General features: G+C 40.3%; 1 protein-coding gene across 2 annotated transcripts in view; it reads right to left on the reverse strand.

Moving 5' to 3' along the window:
* Positions 1 to 1,139: 1,139 nt before the first annotated feature.
* NMBR (neuromedin B receptor) overlaps positions 1,140 to 20,277 on the reverse strand; it is a 1,115,605-nt gene continuing 1,096,467 nt past the window's right edge. For both annotated transcript variants that reach the window (XM_044058313.1, XM_044058231.1), the window contains one exon: positions 1,140 to 2,530. In XM_044058313.1, coding sequence (XP_043914248.1) covers positions 2,129 to 2,530 — 402 coding nt within the window. In that variant the 3' untranslated portion in view covers positions 1,140 to 2,128. The remainder of the gene's footprint in view (positions 2,531 to 20,277) is intronic.

A 20,277-nucleotide genomic window follows, 5' to 3' on the forward strand; every position in this document is an offset into this window, starting at 1 on the left:
AGGTTGATAGCAGCCTGACTTTTGACCACCACATTGCTTCTGTTGTATGGAAGACTGTCTACATGGCACCTCATAAGTAAGGGTATTTCATTCAGGAGCAAAGAGGTCATAACATTGCTGTACTCCATCCTTATCAGATCCATTATAGAGTACAGTGCCCCCTTTGTCATGTACCTAGCCAAGCACATGCAGCAGTTGGAGGGACCACAGAGGTTCCTGACCAGGAAAATCCAGGGTTTCAAACTTCTATCCTATACATATAGGCTAAACGCCCTGTCCCTCTACTCAGTCTCAGATAGACTGCTCAGAGGTGACCTGTTCCTGGCATACAAGGCTGCCTCAGACTCAGCCTTGATGGAGTTGCTGCATATTTATAAGTCAAACTCCACTCTTGCAACCTGCATGCAAGGCCTCAACCTGGTCTGTAACATTAATAGAACTTGTTGGCAGGATAGATTTGTGCCCCAGCGACTCCCCCATCTGTGAAATAGACTCCCTCTCCATGTCAAGCAGAGTACCTCACTAGCCTTCTTTAAGAGGAGCCTGGACGACTGGATGGGAAACAGAAAATATATCCCTGGGATCCCACCTGTATCCCTGCTGGACAGGGAAAACAGGTGCTGACTTTTTGGGGAACACGGCTGAAATTTTTGGCTAGACTTATAAGGGCCTCCAAACCAACAGCCTAGTATTGTCCTATGAACCTATGAACCTATAATAGGTGTATGTGTATATTAGACCATGTTCCCTGACACATATGACAAAGGTTTGCCTTTATTGTATTGACACTCTTTCGGCCTCTGCAACTGTGTTTGTATACATTCCTTCATTCTTCTCTGCTGCTGCAGTAAAAAACAGACTTCCAGAGTTGTTGTTTCTTTTTGTATGCTGTTTTCCATATGCTACCACTGTGTCCACTTCCAAAAGAAGATTACTTGTGTTGTCTATGTCTTAGATTGAATTTTGGCTTCTAGAAGTGGAATTTTCTAACCAATTTACATAAACCTGGTTTTAGTACTGCATTTGATAGTACTGAAAGTGCCATATACCTTAATAGAAAATTCTGTGGGACTGACAGCTGCTGGCAATATATTCTAATGTAGCACCAAAGAAGTAAGACACCTAAAATATATGGGAAATTATGTTTTCACAGAAGCACTCATTTTATTATTTCTGTTGAAATGTACATATCACGCTTAGAGCAAGGCAGAGACACCACATAGCCCTAACTAAAAAGGGCATACAAAAACTGCATAAAATGATTGCAATTGGGAATTTCTGACATATGTAACATTTGTTCAAATTAACTGAGGAGTTGACATATTTTGCATTAAATCTTTAGTTAAATCAGTGTATAAAAGAGCCAATGTGCTTACCTCCTGATAGAGATTAATCCAAGTATTTTTAACAGCTGAAGAAAAAAATAGTAATTTGAATTTTTAAACTGTATTGAGTATTTATGGTTTGTAGCTGCCACCAACTACATGCTTCAGATAACTGTTGAAATATAAGGTGTTTGCTTAAATAAAACAGGTTTGCTCAGTTCTGTAATTTCAGCATGGACAGATAATTCTATTTCAGAGCTATGTTTCATAGTTTTTTGAAAATGCAGAAAAAATGTTGGTTATTAACACTGTGATGATAGATATATACAATAAAGAACACATTCAGTTTATTTTGTGAGTACAGATGAATTGTACACATTAATAGCCATGTAGTTTATGTGGCAGAATTATTGTGCTTTATGATTTGGTAGTGCCAGCTACCAGAACTTTCCTATCCATCCATAAGCAGGTGTTTCACATCAGCACCATTAAGCAATATGTATTTATTTTATGGAAAGCAAACAGTGGAATACAAATACCTTCATTATAATACAGTTTGTTATCATGTCATGCAAATAAGCATATGTGAAAGGTATCCAACAGGATTCCTACAGGTTTCATTTTGTTCCATTTCTGATTAAGGAAAGTTTTCTTATCAACTTTCTGGTCTGTAATATTTGTAGCGTACCTGTCTTACACAACATTTATTCTGAGAAAACATCACTTTTCATTGTGTATTCATTCTTCAGAGTAACATACAATGCAAGTCCAAAGTGAATATAGGTTTAGCTATGGACTTCAGTTTACCGGGATACTTCATGTCGAATGCTATGTCCATTAAGTAAGCTGCTACTTGTGACAGTATTTCTAGTGTTACTTTTCAGTGATGTCATCCTGATGGCTGTTGAACTCTGTAAGTAGCTCATTGACCTCTCTCGGTACCGCTTCCTTCTGCAGTGTAGGTGACTGTTAAAATGTCTTCTGAAACTTTCACTAAGCAAATAAAGTGCAAATGGATTGACACAGGAGTTGCAGAAGCTCAGCACCCGAGCCAGTAATGTAATCACTAGATGCCCCAAGGAAGAGTCGATCTCATGATAGTTAAAGGAACGGTACATGTATAAGACATGATTGGGAAACCAGCAGAGAGCAAATAATCCTACAAACACCAGTACAATTTTAGCAAGCCTTTTTCGAGTTTCCATCTGAAATAGAAGTAAAAGATAGATTAATGAATAATAAAGAAGTTTTGCTCAGAGCAGTTAAGGGACATTTGCAGTAAGGTCTGATCACAGCTAAAGTAAACTAAAACATTTCTTAAAGTTCCCCTCAGTTGTGTTTCTTCTAAAGTGTAAATGTTGAAATCAGTTTACATATCTTTGAAACAATCAGTCTGTAATTTCTGCCTTTCTTTGTGGTATCTTCAAATTGCCCACTTCTTTCTCTGATGTGCATCCTAGTTCTGATTGAAGTATGCAATATAGGTTATCATCAGTAATTGATATTTTGTGGGCAACACTTCAGTATTGCCTTTACTAGATACACATTCGTATATTTATTTCAAACTGTGGTATTCTGAGAAGTCCAAGCATTTTAAATGCATTGACTTTCAGTATATGTAATATGGTTGCATAACATAAAAAAACTGGAAGCAGATGGCAGGATGTGTTGTAGACAGTGAGGCAGCAGTGGTCCAACCAGCAGTAATGAAGTGTTAGCTGGTTAGAAGAGTAAATGGAATCTGTTAGACTGCTTTACATAATGTCAGTAATGTGTGATTATTAAGCAGGATAACTACGCAGCTCAATAGCATAGCAGTAGTATAACTTTGGTGACGGACACAGCATATAAACATATAGAACTCAGTACATATTTGTGATTATTATAGAACTTTTGCGGGTATAGGTGGCGAGACTATATTTAGTCTGATAAATACTGCAGACTAGTATTTGATTTTATAACCTATAAGAATATTATTTTCTCACTGCACTCACATCTCTGCTCCTGTGTACTTACCTTTTAGGTGAAGTAACTATGTGAATACATCTTACAGAAATGGTAAGAATAAGCCATCTGTGTAATGTGAAAAAAAAAGGAGCAGCACGTGGAAGGCATAGATGAAATCACAGGAAGAACTGCTGTTAAAATTCAGCAAAGAGAACATTATTGTACTATTTTTTTAACTTTACTGATGTAATATTTGCTGGGTTTACTATTAAAACATTGAACATCAGAACGTAAACCATTCAAACATCTGATTTACATGTCCGATGTTCAGAATATGAAGTAGGTTGAAATACCGAAAACCAATACAGACGAAGTCAAATTCGATTTCTGAAGTCTGTTGCCCCCTTAGCAGCAGTACATATGGACCAGATCCATACTGCACAGTACTAACAGTAATGTTTTTGCAGGGGGGGCAATCCCCCTTGCACCCCCCACACCCCCTGACACTTATATGACTGAAACACAAAAGGGGGGCTGTATCCATATTCATCAAGGATACCCACACCTCTAGGTTAGTGGCACACCACGATGCCTCAGAGATCATCCATGTGCAACTAACAATGGGCAAAACTGCAATTCAAATTATAGCTTGCTACAGATCACCCACCTTGTCCCAGGACCCCCATTCCACGTTTCTGGAGGCACTGGAAAATATGAAGGTCCTATCAAATGCCCTAATATTGGGTGATTTGAATTACCCAAATATTTAATGGGAGAACTACTCAAGTACTAACTCCCTTGCCCAATGCTTCCTAGAATTTATAAACTCGAATGCCCTGGATCAACTGGTCAACAACCCCACCAGAGGTGACAACATATTGGACCTGGTCATTACCTACATGGGCTACCGGTGTTCCACACCGGAGGTCAGTTCCTTGCTGGATAGATCAGACCATAGACTAATCACTCTGGATATCCACATTCCACCCCCAACCCTAATAAGGAAACCACCTTATTAACAGGGACATTGGCAACCTGCAAACACTCGACCCCACACAGTTTGGCTTTGTTAAGGGGGGGGGGGGTCATGTCTGTTAAATCTGGTCGACTTCTTTGAGACAGTCACCAAAGCCATGAATGAGGGAAAGACAGTGCACACTGCCAACCTTGACCTGACCAAAGCCTTCAAAAGCAAACTTCATGTTACGTAAGACCGAGGTGGAAATGTTCACAGACCCCATGCTAAAGGACAATGCTGTCCAAGCTGCTGAATCCCTTACAAAGGCACTCTATGAGCACCTGCAAGATTGCATGGATCATGCTATCCCAAGCAAAACCAAGACTCACTCCTCCAAGAAAAGGAAACCAGTCGGTGGATCCCTGCCATAAACAAGATATACAATAGAGGGAGGAAACTAGTACAGAAAAGAGTAAAATCCCAAGAAGGGAAGACATCCCTAATCAGTATCAGCAAGAAACTACGATCCCTCATAAAATCATCCAAGGCTAGCTTCGAAAGAAAAATTGCCGAGGACTCCAAAGATAACCATAAAGCGTTCTTTAGCTATGTCAAGAGCCTAAGTGGAAACTCTCAGATCTGATCCTAGTTAGTGCAGAATGGCACAAAATACACTGAACCGACTGATATTGCCAACATTCTGGCAGAGTGGTTTAGTGAAAACTTCACCCCCCTCTCACTCCCTAAAGGGCCCATAACCATACCAGAAGAATGTAGTGCCCTGGCAATCACTGACACACAGGTTAAAACAGCCCTATCCAAAGCCAAAAATACAACTTCAATTTGACCAGATGTTGTCCCAGGCTGTGTCTTACATGAGCACCAAAATTAACTAACCCCTCACCTAAACACACTGTTCAAACTCAGCCTCTCTACAGGATACGTACTCAGAGTGGCGCACAGCAATAGTTATCATGCTCCATGAAGGTGGAGCCACAACATACCCTGGGAACTATCGCCCTATAAGCCTGACTAGCCTGGTCTGCAAGGCTATTGAGCGCATCATTATGGATCTCATTAACAGAGACATTGGGAACCACCAAACATTGGACCCTACCCAGTTTGGCTTTGTTAAGGGCAAATCATGCCTCCTAAACCTGGTGGACTTCTTTGAGACAGTTACAAAGGCTTTAGATGAGGGAAAGGAGGTCCAAACAGCCTACCTAGACCTCGCAAAGGCTTTTGACACCATTCCCCATTCTGGTATTATAGACAAGCTCACCAGCCTGAGAATAAACCCCTACATCACAAGATGGGTTGCCAATTGGCTCATGGATAGCACCCACATGGTGAGAGTTGCAGGCTCTAGGACCAACTCTAAACTGGTTACAAGTGGCACCCCCCAGGCTCAGTCCTGGGACCCCTCCTGTTCGGTAGAGGTACAGGCAAGCACAGGAGGACTATGGCTGACCAAGTTCGCAGACGACTGCAAACTGGGGGCCATAACTGACACTCCAGCTGATATGGATATCCTCCAGAAGGGTCTCACTGAGATAGATACCTGGTCTCAAAATCATAGCCTCAAGCTAAATGCCAAAAAGTGCATAGTCATCCCCTTTGGAAAAAACAAAGTACCTGCAAACTACCACATATGTGGTAGTCCCCTGACTACAGAAAATGTAATAAGGGATCTGGGGACCCAAGTAGTTTATAATCTCTCCTTTGATAATCATGTTGCCAAGGTGGTTAAAAAATCCTTCTATGCGGTCCACCTAATCACAAAAGGGTTCACAACTAGAACAAAAGAGGTTATTGTGCCTCTCTACTCATCACTCATCAGACCCATTTGGAATGTACCTTACAAGACACCTGCAACAGCTGGAAAGACCACAGAAGTACCTCAACAAAAGGATTACTGGCCTCAAACAGATGCCTTATGCAGCCCAACTGAAGAAACTCCAGCTGTACTCGATTGCATGCCGCTTACTCAGAGGTGATCTCTGCCTGACATACAAGGCCATGTCCAACCCAGAATTGATGGACATGCTCCACCTAAAAAAAAAATCCCCGAGAGCCACATGCTCTAGGGATCTAAACCTCACCACAACGATAAATAGGACATGCTGGAGGGATAGATTCCTGTCCCAGAGACTCCCCATGCTTTGGAACAGGATTCCTATCTACATTAGGCAGATCCCCTCACTAACACTCTTCAAGAAAAACCTTGACGAGTGGATGGGAAACAGAAAATTTACCCCGGGGATCACTGCAGTGACTCTGCTGGAAGTAATCTGGGGGGGCGGCGAAAGCCAACACATTCTGGCTAGGCTTATAGATGCCCTCGGGCAGATAGCCTAGTACTTACCTATGAACCTATGAACCTATATATTACAACTCTAAGATCGCACTACAGTGCGGAAAAAGGTAAATCTCCTGGTCGACTGCAATAGGTCAACTGCTGTTATACAGTTGGTCGTCTTGAGTCAACATTTCAATGTTCTTCAAATTGCTGCATTCTAACTCCCGCACATGTTATTGTCTCACAAGACATGCTCAACATTACAATAGTAAACCTATTTTCTGAATATCATTTAAGTGTGCTGCAAAAAGGGTTTTTTCTTTTATACCCGCTCAGTGTGCCCACATAAATAATGCAAATGGAGTGTACAGTGTGTAAGTACAAAGACAGCAGGGCAGAACAGTCAAATGGACTCTGTTGCTCTTCGGAAAACATGGTAATTTAAAGACTGCCAGGGTGCTAGTGGAGAATTAGGAATACTCCAATTTCCACTGGAAGTAGAGATAATGAGTAAGTAGTCCAGGGAGCTCTGTTCCTGAAAAACACATACATGGGCAAATAAAGCAATGTCTTTCATAGCTGTCATGCTGTAAATGGGGAGACTGTGGGCATCAAACCCTGACAAAAGGGAAGAATAGGGTACCAAAGACAGTAATCAGTAAGGCAGAATAGCTTATGTAGACGTTCTGATCATTGTAGATCAAAGTGGAAATGGGATGCAGACTCCTTTCATAGGTTCATAGGTTCATAGGTTGGTACTGGGTATTGAGCCTAGGGCCTATAAAGCCTAGCCATAACTATTCCCTGGATATTTCTTCCCACAATATTTAGTTCCCTGGACCCCTGTCTAGCAGGGCGACTGCCGTGATCCCGGGGTGAATTTCCTTTCTCCCATCCAGTCGTCAAGATTCCTTTTGAAGAGGTCCAAGGAGGCGCTCTGCTTGACATGTATGGACAGTCTATTCCAGAGTATGAGGAGTCTCTGGGTCAGGAACCTATCCCTCCAGCATGTTTTGTTCATTGTGATGACAAGGCTTAGATCCCTGGATTCATTGATAGACAGGATATAGGCAAAGTCACAGACCTGTGATTGTCAGAGAGATGCATGCACACCAGCAGAAATCCATGGACTGCATGGACACATATGGTTTACAAATAACCAATAGGTTGGTGATATGGGACTGACAGTAATGGTCATTATAACACAATGGGAAGGGTCAAGATCACTACCTGCAATGACAATAATGAGAGTGTGATTCCTGCTTCCTTCAGCTTGTGTGGATGTGGTGGTCTCAAGCTGGTAGGATGGGTTGCTGATTGCTTTAGATGGAAATTCTAAAGGGGCCTGTATGCAATTTGTTTTGTATGTGTATTCTTTAAGACCTTTCATTACCTTTATTCAAGTATGTGAAATATACACTTCGTTTTGCTGCATTTTGTTAAGGTCATTTTGTGTAGCACTACTGCGGAAGCAGTGGAGAATATAGGGAAGGGAAATTCTTTCTTAAGTGGAGTTCTTTAAAATACCTCTTTAATGCTTGACTATCGTTGTCCCTAATTGATATCTGTATTAAGATCTTGATAATTTTCTACGTCTGTTTACCACTATCGTTGTCCCTAATTGATATGTGTATTAAGATCTTGATAATTCTCTACGTCTGTTTACCACATGCAAAATGATTAATTTATTTTATAAAATGTCAACTTAGTACAGAGTTAATAGGATTTCTGAAGTTTATATAGCTTATCTCTTTTTATTTAGTCAAGTCCACTCCAGCAAAGCTTTCAGATTTCTTTAGTGTTAATTTCCTTATGCTGAGCCCATTTTATCTGGAGTTTCTCATTCTCTTTGATTCAGGACAGTATTCCATCTATTCCTCTCAAGACTTAAACTGGATTCAAAGGACAACTAATACTATTGCAGATGCCACATAAAGTATACAACCCAGCTATTTTAGTCCATCAGAAATGCATTAATTTCATCAAGCAGTAGAAGAAAAATACCACAATGCAGCTGATAACTGTTCTACTACTCTTACTATTGCTGTGTGTACTCTACATAGGAAAACATCTTTGATCACTCAGAGAACTACGCATTTGCCCTATTGACCTTGCTTTAAAATGGTTTTACTACTATTTTGCAATTCCTGTTGCTATTTACCTATTTACTCGTTTGCACCACTGAGTACTTGAACTGCTGGCTCAGCACTGTTTACTATGACATGGCACAATGCAGAGAAGTGCAGAAATTCAAGCAAAACATTCATAAAAAATGTCACAGATAAATTAACTGATGCAATCACCTTACTCTAGTATGCAAATGATTCATCTTTGGTCTACTCAACAAATACGCCTCAAGAGTTACATTGCAATTCCATACATAATTTAGTAAACTGCTTGAATGAACTGTTCAAAAAATAATTTTTAATGAAGGGAAAAAAGCTGTTTTTTACTCCTTGGTAACAACTCCAACAATACTCTCTTCCCTCTTTAAAATTCACCCTAAAAGGCATAGATGATGTCATTGCCACTGATCGTGACCAGTCATTTTAATTACAGATATAAAATGCCATTAAAAAGGTTTGCAAAAAAGAAAAATTGGAGCACTTTACAAAAATTGTTGAAATTATGAGTCATATGTTTGTGAAATTAGATGTAGCTATCTACACTTCATAACTTTAAATATTAGTCTGGGTATAGCATCAAAGTTTGGGTTTATGCCACTCTGGTGTTATAGATGGATAAAGCTCTGACTATAGCCCAGCAGACCTCGGTATGATTAGTGGCTCTGTTGACTGATGAGGTGGCAAGGAGAGATGGGAGTTACCATCTCTGGTGGGAGGGAGATTTCTGCAGGTGTCTGCAGTTATTATTCCTGGTGGAGGCTAAGGAGGCATTATCCAAATGGAGGTTTGGGTGGGAATATGGCTGAGATGCTGATGATGTAGCGCAAAATTTTGCATGTTTCCATTGTATGCCTCCCCCTTAGTTGCCACCACAAGAACCCTGAAGTGGGAGAGGGGAGTAATGCAGTAAGCCAAAAAGTGAAAACTCACTGTTGCAGATGTTGATGGCCTGACCACCAGGACAACCATAACATCTATTTCAGCCTATTAAAAGAAGCTCAGGGGGTTAGGTGGCAGCTGATATTTCCAGTAATGGATGTGGGATACTGGTTAGGGAGCTGTAGAATGATGCGGAGTGGAGAAAGCAAACACCTGCCAAAAAAAGTTTGGTTTCATTGTTTTTCACACTGCCAACATATATGTTATTTATATCAAAGTTACCACAATTTGATTATGTGTCATGTAAACAGGCACTCACGCACACACACACACACACACACACACACACACACACACACATATATATATATATATATATATACATATATATATATATATATAAAAACATACATAGAGAAATAGAGATTGATATATAGATATAGATATAGATACAGATATAGATATAATATATAGATTCTAATATAACATCTGTTCTCTGAAGGAACATTCCCTCACTAAAAGTCCCAGAGCAGACTATGCCAATGTTCTGGGCTCAGCTTAAGTACTGATATTCACTTAAAACCTAAAGGATAGAACAGTAGTTACTCTTACAGTTTGTATCTGAAAATGTATCAAACATTTTCCCAAAACTATCAAAGGAAATATGAGACACTTTCTCTTAGATATAGAGACACACATTCATTTAGTACTATTATGCTGGTATATTATGTTAAACTAAGTTCCCATTAGGAATTAATAAATTACTACTTTTCAAGTAGTAAATGAAGCACATGCACAAAATATATCTTTGTTGAGTTGTCTTCATATCACAAAAAAAATCATACATGTTTTTCCAACAAAGTGAACTTTGTGTCACTGCTAAACAGTTTACACCTTCACTAAAAAGTGCAGCACTTGTTCCAAACAGCTTTTTCTTCTCAAAAAGCTCAGCACTTGTCTTATAAGCATATCCCTTGTCTTATAAGCATTCTCTTTGCAGGTCAAGCACTCCTATATATATAAATCTCTCACTAAGCAAAACCCCCCAGTGCTTCCTTCCTGCTAAGCCCCACTAATTTCTTCTGTCTACCAACTCATAATTCTCTTTTCTTTCTAGCATGTCCAGAGCATGGCATCCTGCCCTCTCTGGTGAATTGGTGAATCTGGGAATTCTGTTACAATGCCCTCATACCACAGGACACTCCTCCTCCTCCTCCGTAACACTAACACTTGTGAGAGATGATGTTGCAGCCTATTTAGCCAGGGAGCTCTCTCAGCTCAGGACTGGCAAGACCAGGCAGGAGAGAGCAGGAGGAGACACACACACAACACACCACCACACCAGTCTCACACCACTCCTCCACCACCATAAACAACACAACACATACTCACACCTCTGGAGGCAAGGCTCTGGTAAAAAATTCCCTCTAAGCAGCAGGCAGCAACAAGCACAAGCAAAGCAACTGCAAACTCAAAACACCACACAAACAACAACAACAACAAAAATCAATTAAAGCGCAAATACATACTTACAATACAACTTAAGGCCACCATATATGATCAATATACCAGACACATCACCAGACTCCACAAGGAGAAGGTCACCAAGGTCACAGTAAGCTAGGTCACAGTAAGCTGCCTGTCGGGCTAAGGTCGCACGCAGAAGGTCTCCGACTCAGTCATACAAAGTCTGACTAAGTCATTGTCCCATTACTCGTCCGCTGCTGGTGTGTGACCTCATTGACACTCTCCTCGCGAGACACATGAAAAGCTCTCTTGAGGAGAGAGCAGTAATTGTACCCCAGGCAGGAATGACTGATATCTTACTTTGATAAGATGATGATCATTAGAATGATGCCACAATATATCTGATCAGTGAGGGATTAATAAATTCTGCCCTCATTGACATGCTGGACAACCAAGATGTCTGTGATGGGGGATGCTGGGCCAACAGCTGCAGCGCAAGGGGATTTGGCAAAGGGCTCTGCCACCCCCATACCATCCGGCTGAGCTAGGGGCAAGGCTTACCCTTAAATGCAGACCCTAGAAAGGAAAAAATTCCCTACTACCACCCTAGAACAAAAAAAGAGAAAGCTCAATCTCAATTGCTGCCCATACCTTCAATCTCAATCAGATGATGGCACTCTCTTGTCTGTGACAGAAAACCTGATGTCTGTGCTTGTGAACACTATCTGGTTCAAGGCTCCTCAGAAAGAGCTAGCACTATCAGGTTCACCTTCACAACACCAAGGGGAGGGAATACCGACAACACCATCAAACCAGGAGATGGTGTCCATATTCATAAACATAAGGACACACGGAGGTGTTGAGTACAGCGGACCGATGCGGAAGACTGCTCATCAATTTGCTCTGCACTGTGACTGTGAGCTCTCCAAACTCAGGAACCTCACATGGCATTCCTGGACTCAAACTAGGGATACTGCAATCTTCAAACACCATCATACTAGGTGATTCCAACCACCATATACCATCTGATCCAAAACACTCTATAAGCCCCTGGAACACTACTCATTCCCTCAGGAGTAAACTCACTTCTAGGCCATCATCTAACCACCATCCATCATCACAAGGAACACAATCTTACCATGGAGAAAACATACCCAACATACAATCACAACGAATCACAGATAAGCCCTCCCATCACCACTCAGATCATAAACTAATCTCCGAGAACCGTCAATAAGCCCCCCACCTGAATAAAAAAGACTCAGTGAAAAACTTCAAAAAAAAGACCACAGTGAAAAAAAAAACTAAAGTCGACTTCACTAAAAACTAAGAATAAAGCATAGGGGCCTTTGCTAGCTCATTACAAACACGCTACCACAAGCACTAACAGCTTGCAAACTAACCAGCTGCTCCTTAAAGGCAAGCCAACTCAACCAAAACCCCACAAGCGTCTACAAGCAACACCACAGCCTGGTACAAGTCCAGCAAACAAAGGGAAGAGTGACTACAACTGAGAGCTACAAGTAAGAAAGAAAAGGCACTTTTGAAAGACATAATCAAAAAAGGAGAGTAAAAAAAAAATTATCAAAGGCAAATTTTGAGAGAAAAAAAAATCAGACTACTCCAAAAATCAGAAAAAAGGACTCAAAATATGTTAGAAGGCCTTCTACCTAACTTACTGACCACCTAAATTGAAACAAAATGATGCTCAAAGAGAGTGCTGATTACACACACACCCATTATACATACTGACAGGTTCAGGTCTGACTCCCCCACCCATCTCCCCCCCCCCTCAAGGAGAGATATCTATACCCCCCAAACATCTCCCAGCGTCCCGTGAGAACAGCCCTCTCCAAGAACTGCACACTCAAACCAAAAGACACCCACAGTCCCCCGCTGTGTCTCATCCCCTCCTTATGAGTTTGTCACCACACAGGGAGGCCTGAATAAAACCCACAGTTTTCACAAGTGGATAATCCGACCAGGGTAAGCATTCCGCAAGGGGTGGTCGCCACCGACCTACATCCTCCATGGGGAGTATCATAATGGAATTCATAAATAAAGACATGCCTACTTGCAGACTTTGGATTCAACCCAGTTTGGCTTTGTCAATAAAGATCATATAAAAACTACGACACTTTGGATCCAACAGAGTTTGGGATTCAACCAAAATTGGCTTCATTTAAGTAAACTTGGTGCATGTTTGAGATGACAAGAGCGCCACAGTTGAGGCCAGGATCATTGAACAAAATACCATCTGGCAAAGGCCTCACAAGGATAAAACTGGCTAGGAAACAGAAAAATCAAAACATTTGAAAGTACACAGGTATAGCATAAAAACCAATGCAAAAGATGGGTTGGATGAGTGCACAGACTCAGAGGTGTCGGGGCCTGGGAAGACTGTCAGAGCCAAACTCAAAGCCTGTCACAGGTGGTAGGGCACTCTCAGTTTGGGTCCATCTTCTTTTCTTTGACCTAAACAACTTCTGACAAAACACAGAACACATTCAGGTTATGGCTGACTGCACGGATAAACCACTCTAAAAAACACATCTGTCACAAACATCCAAGAAACAGATAAGATTCAGACAGGGATGAACAGATGGTGCCCCAGGGCCTAGACTATAGTTAAAACTGAAATTTATAGAATGTTCCAAAGAAAAAAAAGAAGAAAACTAGAGTTACCCTAGGTGGCAATCCTGTGACAATCCAGAAGTTCATCAAAGGGATCAGACATAGTTGACAGAGCCAGTTGGTTGACATCACCTGTTTTGTAAAAACATCATGAAAAAGTAGTATTTACAACCCACCTCTGAATTGCCCACCATCTATATCAGTCCCCTCATCTCCCCTGTACTCTCATCCATCCCTCATTACTCATGACTACAATGACCTGCCCAAAAAATATGTCTGCATTCACACCTGCAGCAGCTGGAAGGCCCCCAAAGTGGAAAGGCAAACTAAAGCTCTCTTAAAGGATAAAGGGTCTTATTCTGCTGTCTTATTCCAGATCTGAAAAAGAACTCAGTCTCAACCAGTCATGCAGAATTATCTTAGTGACAACATATATGGCACATTGCAGAACCAGAAACAAGATTTGATGAATATGCTTCACCACAAAATCCCTATGACTTTAAACCTTGACACGGTTATTAAAAGAAACCTTGAACCGGGAAAAATTCATGAGAGACTCTGGAACTGATGGATCATCAATCAGAGAGTGGTGCTACCAATCAGAACAAATCCCTGGATGACAGGAGGCAAGGCCCAATGTAAGAGGAAGAGGAGAATCTTTCAAAGGATTTGAGAGTCGATATAATAACAGAGGCACATGTCAGTATCAAACAGACTAAAGGGGTGGCGAAAGCCATATAACTATGGGCAAGCTAAAAATAAGGTGAAAAACATATATGGCCTGGCTAGGCTTATAAAACCTATGGGCCCTATCCCATGACACAAAAGTTCTGCTGCAGAGAGGAGCAATCTAGTATAGTTAATTTAATCTCTGAGCTTCATTAAATTTTGAATGGGGAGAAAGTCAAATATGGGTACAGTCTGTGTATGAATGCTTATTATAATTATTTGTATGCTGTTTCTAGGAACTATCTAACTGGCAGATGGCCTTTTATGCATACATTAACATACTGTCTGGAAGATGTATATGTCTTTGAAAATGAGTAAGGTGCCCAGTATGAAGTGTGGGAATATCCTCACAATAGTTAGCTAGATAACAAGGTTTTAATTGGCAATTAGGGTTATATATTAGGAGGTTGCCTAAAATCATCAAACCGGGAAATTGCTTGAAGGATAATATGAGGAAACGCCCTAGAAGTGTGAAATGGCAGATCCCAGTCAAGATTACCTGTGGAGTGTTCCTTGTGGAAGCATCTGTTTATAAAGCTTGAAGCTGGTTTTGAGATATGCCTGAAGACATGACGTTTTGTTTTAATGAAAGCCTATAGACTGACAGTGCAGCATATACTGCAAATTATGGATAAAAACAACCTATGGTAATATGTATTTTATTTGGGTTAATATGTTGGCTTTATTTTGATATGTGGCAGTAGAGCTCAGTTCCTTTACAAGTCATGCCTCCAACATCTCGTTGGATTTAAAATACATATCAAATTCTGGGTTTTGCTGCCAATTCAGTATTTTAATCTAGTATATTGTATCATATCCGATTTCCATTACAGGAAGATACATGATATCTTTTGAGGATGAAGTGTCAAGAACATGTCCAGAATGTATAGCTACTGAATTGCATACAATTCTCCAAAAATAGGCTTTTGAAACTGAAAATAGGACATAACTAAAACTTTCTCTATTGGTAGGCCAATGAGGTGTTGTCAAACTTGTCTGTAAAATACATTTAATTCTCTAAGAGTAGAATGACTTTCTTAGCTGCATTTTATACCTATGAATTTAATTATAATTTATTGAAGACTGTACAACATTTAACTCATAGTCATACTTTAGCTTGTTTATTGTATTAGGCCTCACTTAGAGTGAGTAATTTAGTTCATTGCAGGCAATTCAAAAATACTTTCAAGATACATAGATATATTTGCACTGTCACCATTTCCTTTAGAAGTAAAAATCATATATATTCTTCAGAAAAAGGGAACTTTTTGCAAAATCATACCATGACTAAAACTCAGTATACTAAAGACAGCAGTGTTGTCAGGTCAAACTTACCACAAAGATGCATGCAAATCCTTTATGTCAGAATGGCAGTTTTAGATGTATTTTGTACATGATCCCAGAATTATAATTTCCTAAACGATTTGCGAAGACCTATGGAAGAAGAACTGAAGTGCTATCTTTTGGGTATCGGCATGAACAGAAATTGCTCAGTGACATTCTTTTTTTTGTATTATCCCCAGTTTCTTGTAGAAGTAGCTTTTCTTCATGGTAGGGAATGAAGAATGTATATAAATAGTTGTATATTAAGTCATCACTATAAAAAAAGTTTAAAGTGAATCTGTGAATAAAACAAAATCTTTTGTCAGTCAGTCAGTCAGCTAATTTTAAATCAGTAAGGGTAGAATATTGGTGTAAGGTTTACTTTTTATATAGGCAAAAATTATAATTCCTTGAAAGTTTTATTAAACACTTCAAAAGCAGACTAGCAAACCTTCTTTTATACAAAGGTGATCAGGCTGCTACTCTACTTGGCATGCAGAGGGCATTTCTTCCATAGGTGGGGAATACACTAAGATGTGAATCTATCAAGCCAACATGTCATATTTATATGATTAATAAAGGCTTAGTTCCTTTAAGCTGATATTTAAGGAGCCATTTATCCTTTGAAGGAATAGAAAGTCAATGAGGATCACAAAATTTGTGGTTTGAAAGGTGATACACAAATCCAATGGAGTAGTCTATAAAAAACTTGATATGGAAGGGCTACCAAGAGCTGCCAGTCTTTCCTGATAGCTAAGATTTTTGAGGTCACTGATTTTTTTAAGAATTGATATTAAGAATTACATGTCTGTCGATATTGCCTGCATAGGGAATAATTCTTATGGTCTTGGCTAGGTCCAGATATTCTGTATAGACTGTGTAACAACTAGCCATTACTTCTGTGACTTTTCAAAGAAATTAATGAGGTTAAAAAGCCTTGACCCTCATTTGACTAAGTCACATTTTTGGAGGCCCAGGGTTAACAGATTTTCAATATCCAGATTATTGAGCACTGACATAATACATTTCATAGGTGTACAAAATAGTCTAGTGAGACTAATGGGTCTTTAATAAACAGGATCTGTGATTGGACCACTTAGTGTAATGGTATTACAGTATCTATTTTCCAGACGTTAGGTAGGGATTCATATAGGGCATTTTAGCACTAAAAATTAGGCAACCTGGTATGTTATCTGGACCCATGAATGAGGCGTTCTTACCTATTGAGAGGACTGGGAGGAACTATTCCACAGTAACTGGGGGTGGGACAGTTACTGTGTATTCTGCAGAAAAACTATAAACTGTGAATTGTCAGCAAGGATATTAACAAATTCCTTTGGGGCAGAATGGGCAGTGTTATTGTGGACTAGCTTAGAATATTTTTGGGTGAAGTTCACGTCTAGTCATTTTTTGTTTTATAGGTTCATAGGTTCATAGGTTCATACTAGGCTATCTGCCCTAGGGCATTTATAAGCCTAGCCAGAATGTGTTTTTGGCTTTAATTTTATTTTTTTAAATTGCTATTGCTATTTTTTTTTTTGACTCTAGTATATCTTGGTTCTCTGTTAACAGTGACACAGAAGTGATAACCGGGGATGAAACCCATCCTCCCATCCAAGATTCCTCTTGAAGAGTCCCATAAGGGGGACTCTGGGACTCCTAACCTAGACTTTTATTCCAGAGTGAAGGAGCCTCTGGGTTATGAATCTGTCCCTCTCCAGCATGTCCTATTTATTTCTTGTGCTGAGGTTCAAGTCTCTTTAACACGCTTGATGGGATTTGGATTTCTGAGGTGCAGCATGTCCATTAATCTGGGGACATTATGGTTTTCGTCAGGCACAGATAACAGATGAGCCTGGAGCAGGTACTGAGTAGAGGAGTAGTTTTCTTTGACCGCAGCTGGGCAGGCATCATATTGAGTTGATCCTCTTTTGTGGAGAGAGTACTTTGGCTTGTGGTTTGCTGCTGCAGGTGTCTGTGTACATACATTAAAGGGGGGGCATACATCAGGGGCAGGCTGATGATGATGAGGGAAGAGAAATGGATGACCTCTGACTGATAGATAGATAGGAATGTGAATTACTGGGGCTATTTATATGTTTTGTTTTGTTATTGGCCCCACTTTGGCCAATGTGAGTCCTTGCTATCACAATGGGTCCCGGTCCCCCTAATGACTTTTCTTGACTTAATGGATTACCACCTATGTGGTAATTTGTAGACACTGTTTTGCCATTGGATGACTATACACTTTTTAGCGTTAGCTTTGAGCCATGGCTCTGCACCAGGGGTCTGTTTTCTATGAGGCCCTTTTTTTTTGGAGGCTTGTTTGGCTGGAGAGTTGATTTGTTGGGCTCAGTTGCAGTTTGCAGCCTTGGAGTCAGCAAGTCCACCTCCGTGTTGGCCTGTACCACGGCCTGTATATATCGAGAAAAGAGAGGAACAAAGAGGGAGCCCCAGGACTGAGCACTTAACTGGACTGGAGTGTGGCTGGCTGGGCTCTGACAATCATCCCACTGTCCATGACCATCCTTTCTGCCCTTGAGTAGTGACATAGGGGTTATATTTACAGGTGGGTGGTTATCTTGCTGTGGTAGTATATGATTGATGCGAAGGGGTTTATTCGAGGGGTGCAGAGTGTGGGTCCAGGCTGTGTGGTCCACCAGCCTCTATGACAATGGCCTTGGTGACCTTTTTTAGGGACCAGACCAGGTTTGCAGCAAAACCAAACTGGTAGGATTCAGTGTCTGTGGGTCCCATATCTCTTGTTTATGAGGGTCCCCATTTATGAGGTTTCCATGGCTTTGCAGACCAAGCTAGTCAGGCTTATGGAAGTGATGGTTCCAGGATGTTTCCAGGATCTGTTGAGGAGGACCTGTTGTGTGAGATGTGCCCTCTTTGGGTACATATGTATCCTGTGAGGTAAAGGCTAAAGGCTAACAGGAGTTGTGTGTTTTATGTTCTTGTTTCTTGGTTTTCTGTCTGGGCCTTGGGGGTACCACCTCGGACTGGACTAATTCTGAGCACATTGTTGCTGGAGAGGAGAGGACCTGAGCATAATTGATGGCGGGAGCAGCACTCTGGGGGCACTCCCTTGGATTGGTTTTTTGGGGAGAGGGAGGTATGGGGGATCCTGTGGCTAGGGTGTTGGCAAGCCAATGATGCCGGTGTATTTTTTTTTTTTTTGGACTAATTCTGAGCATATCTAGATTTCCACATTGGTTCATCAATAAACTCCCAAGTAAAGGAATTATCCTTGATTATCCTCCCAATCTTCTCTTATTTGTCTGTCCAGATGATTTTATGAGTGCCCGTGGTTTTTGCTTTGCGTTTATGAAGATGCCTGGCCTTTGGTTTTTTTCTAGAGATGCCTTCCTTTTGGGATTTTACCTATATTTTGGTTATGTCTTGGGCTAGGGTCCACTTTTGTTCATGGTCTGCTGCTGGATTGGGTCTTGGTTTATTTGGGATATTTGGGATTGCATTTTCATTTGGTTCCCATAAATCCATGATAAAAATCTGTCTCGCGATTCTGGGCGTTATGTAAGGTGATGATTCCAGCTTTTTGGGATTTTTTTTGGCCCAGGGGCTTGATTTGATTTTGGCTTTTTGAGTTTTTGTTGATTGTTTTCTGGGCAGGGGTGGAGAATTGACTGAGCTTGGGTTGGCAGGGATGGTCTGATCTTACCAGTACACTATACACTTCTGGTCTGGAGCATAGTGTCCCCATGTTGGTGATATTGGGTGGTCAATATGTTTCTTGTTTGTGTCCAGGTGGTGTTAAGTTGTTCCATAGGTTTTGGTATTTGTTGTTCCCTTTAGTGTTATTTAAGTTCATATTCAGATTAAGAAAGATGTCTAGTCATTTTTTGTTTTAGCGATATTTTAAGTTCATATTCAGCTTCGAACTTCCTAATGGTTCATCTAAGCTCATTGCTAGTTTTCTTATGTGTGGTCTTAATATAAGTAGAATAAGAAACTTCTTATATGCACTCAGCAATTTCTTTCCTTCTTTTGTCATACAATATCTATTACAATATATATATATATATATATATATATATATATATATATATATATATATATAATCACACCATATGAGGGTGTTTTTAAATTTCTCAGTATAGTTGTTGCAGACAAAGGCTATCTTATCAATACAGTTATTTAAATGGCAGTATAAGTCAGACATAAGCAGTAGCTTTAGCAATGGAATTCCTTGAAGAAAAATTACAGCAGAATTTATTTAGGTTATGAAGTAACTGAAGAAGGTTTGTTTCTGAGAAATCTATACACATGTCTGTATTAGCAGGAAAAGTTCCACCAGTTTTAAAGGAAAAGGTCATTGCTTTATGGTCTGATGTAACAACAGAAGATGCAAGAAGAGACCATATTTGTGAGGATAAGATTAATAGTATTGGGGCTGTACTGGGATAATTAACTATTTGTACAAGGAAGTTAGCATGTATGATGTCAAGGAAGCCTTGGGCATGCCAACCACTGGCAGTGAAGGCCAATCAAGTTTATTGATGGATAGATGACATTACCCAGTGGAAAGGTATTTAATTTAATGGGGATTTCATCTACAATGTTAAG

Source organism: Protopterus annectens, chromosome 1.part0 (genome assembly GCF_019279795.1).
Source record: "Protopterus annectens isolate FY-2018-M chromosome 1.part0, PAN1.0, whole genome shotgun sequence".
Classification (NCBI taxonomy): domain Eukaryota; kingdom Metazoa; phylum Chordata; order Ceratodontiformes; family Protopteridae; genus Protopterus; species Protopterus annectens.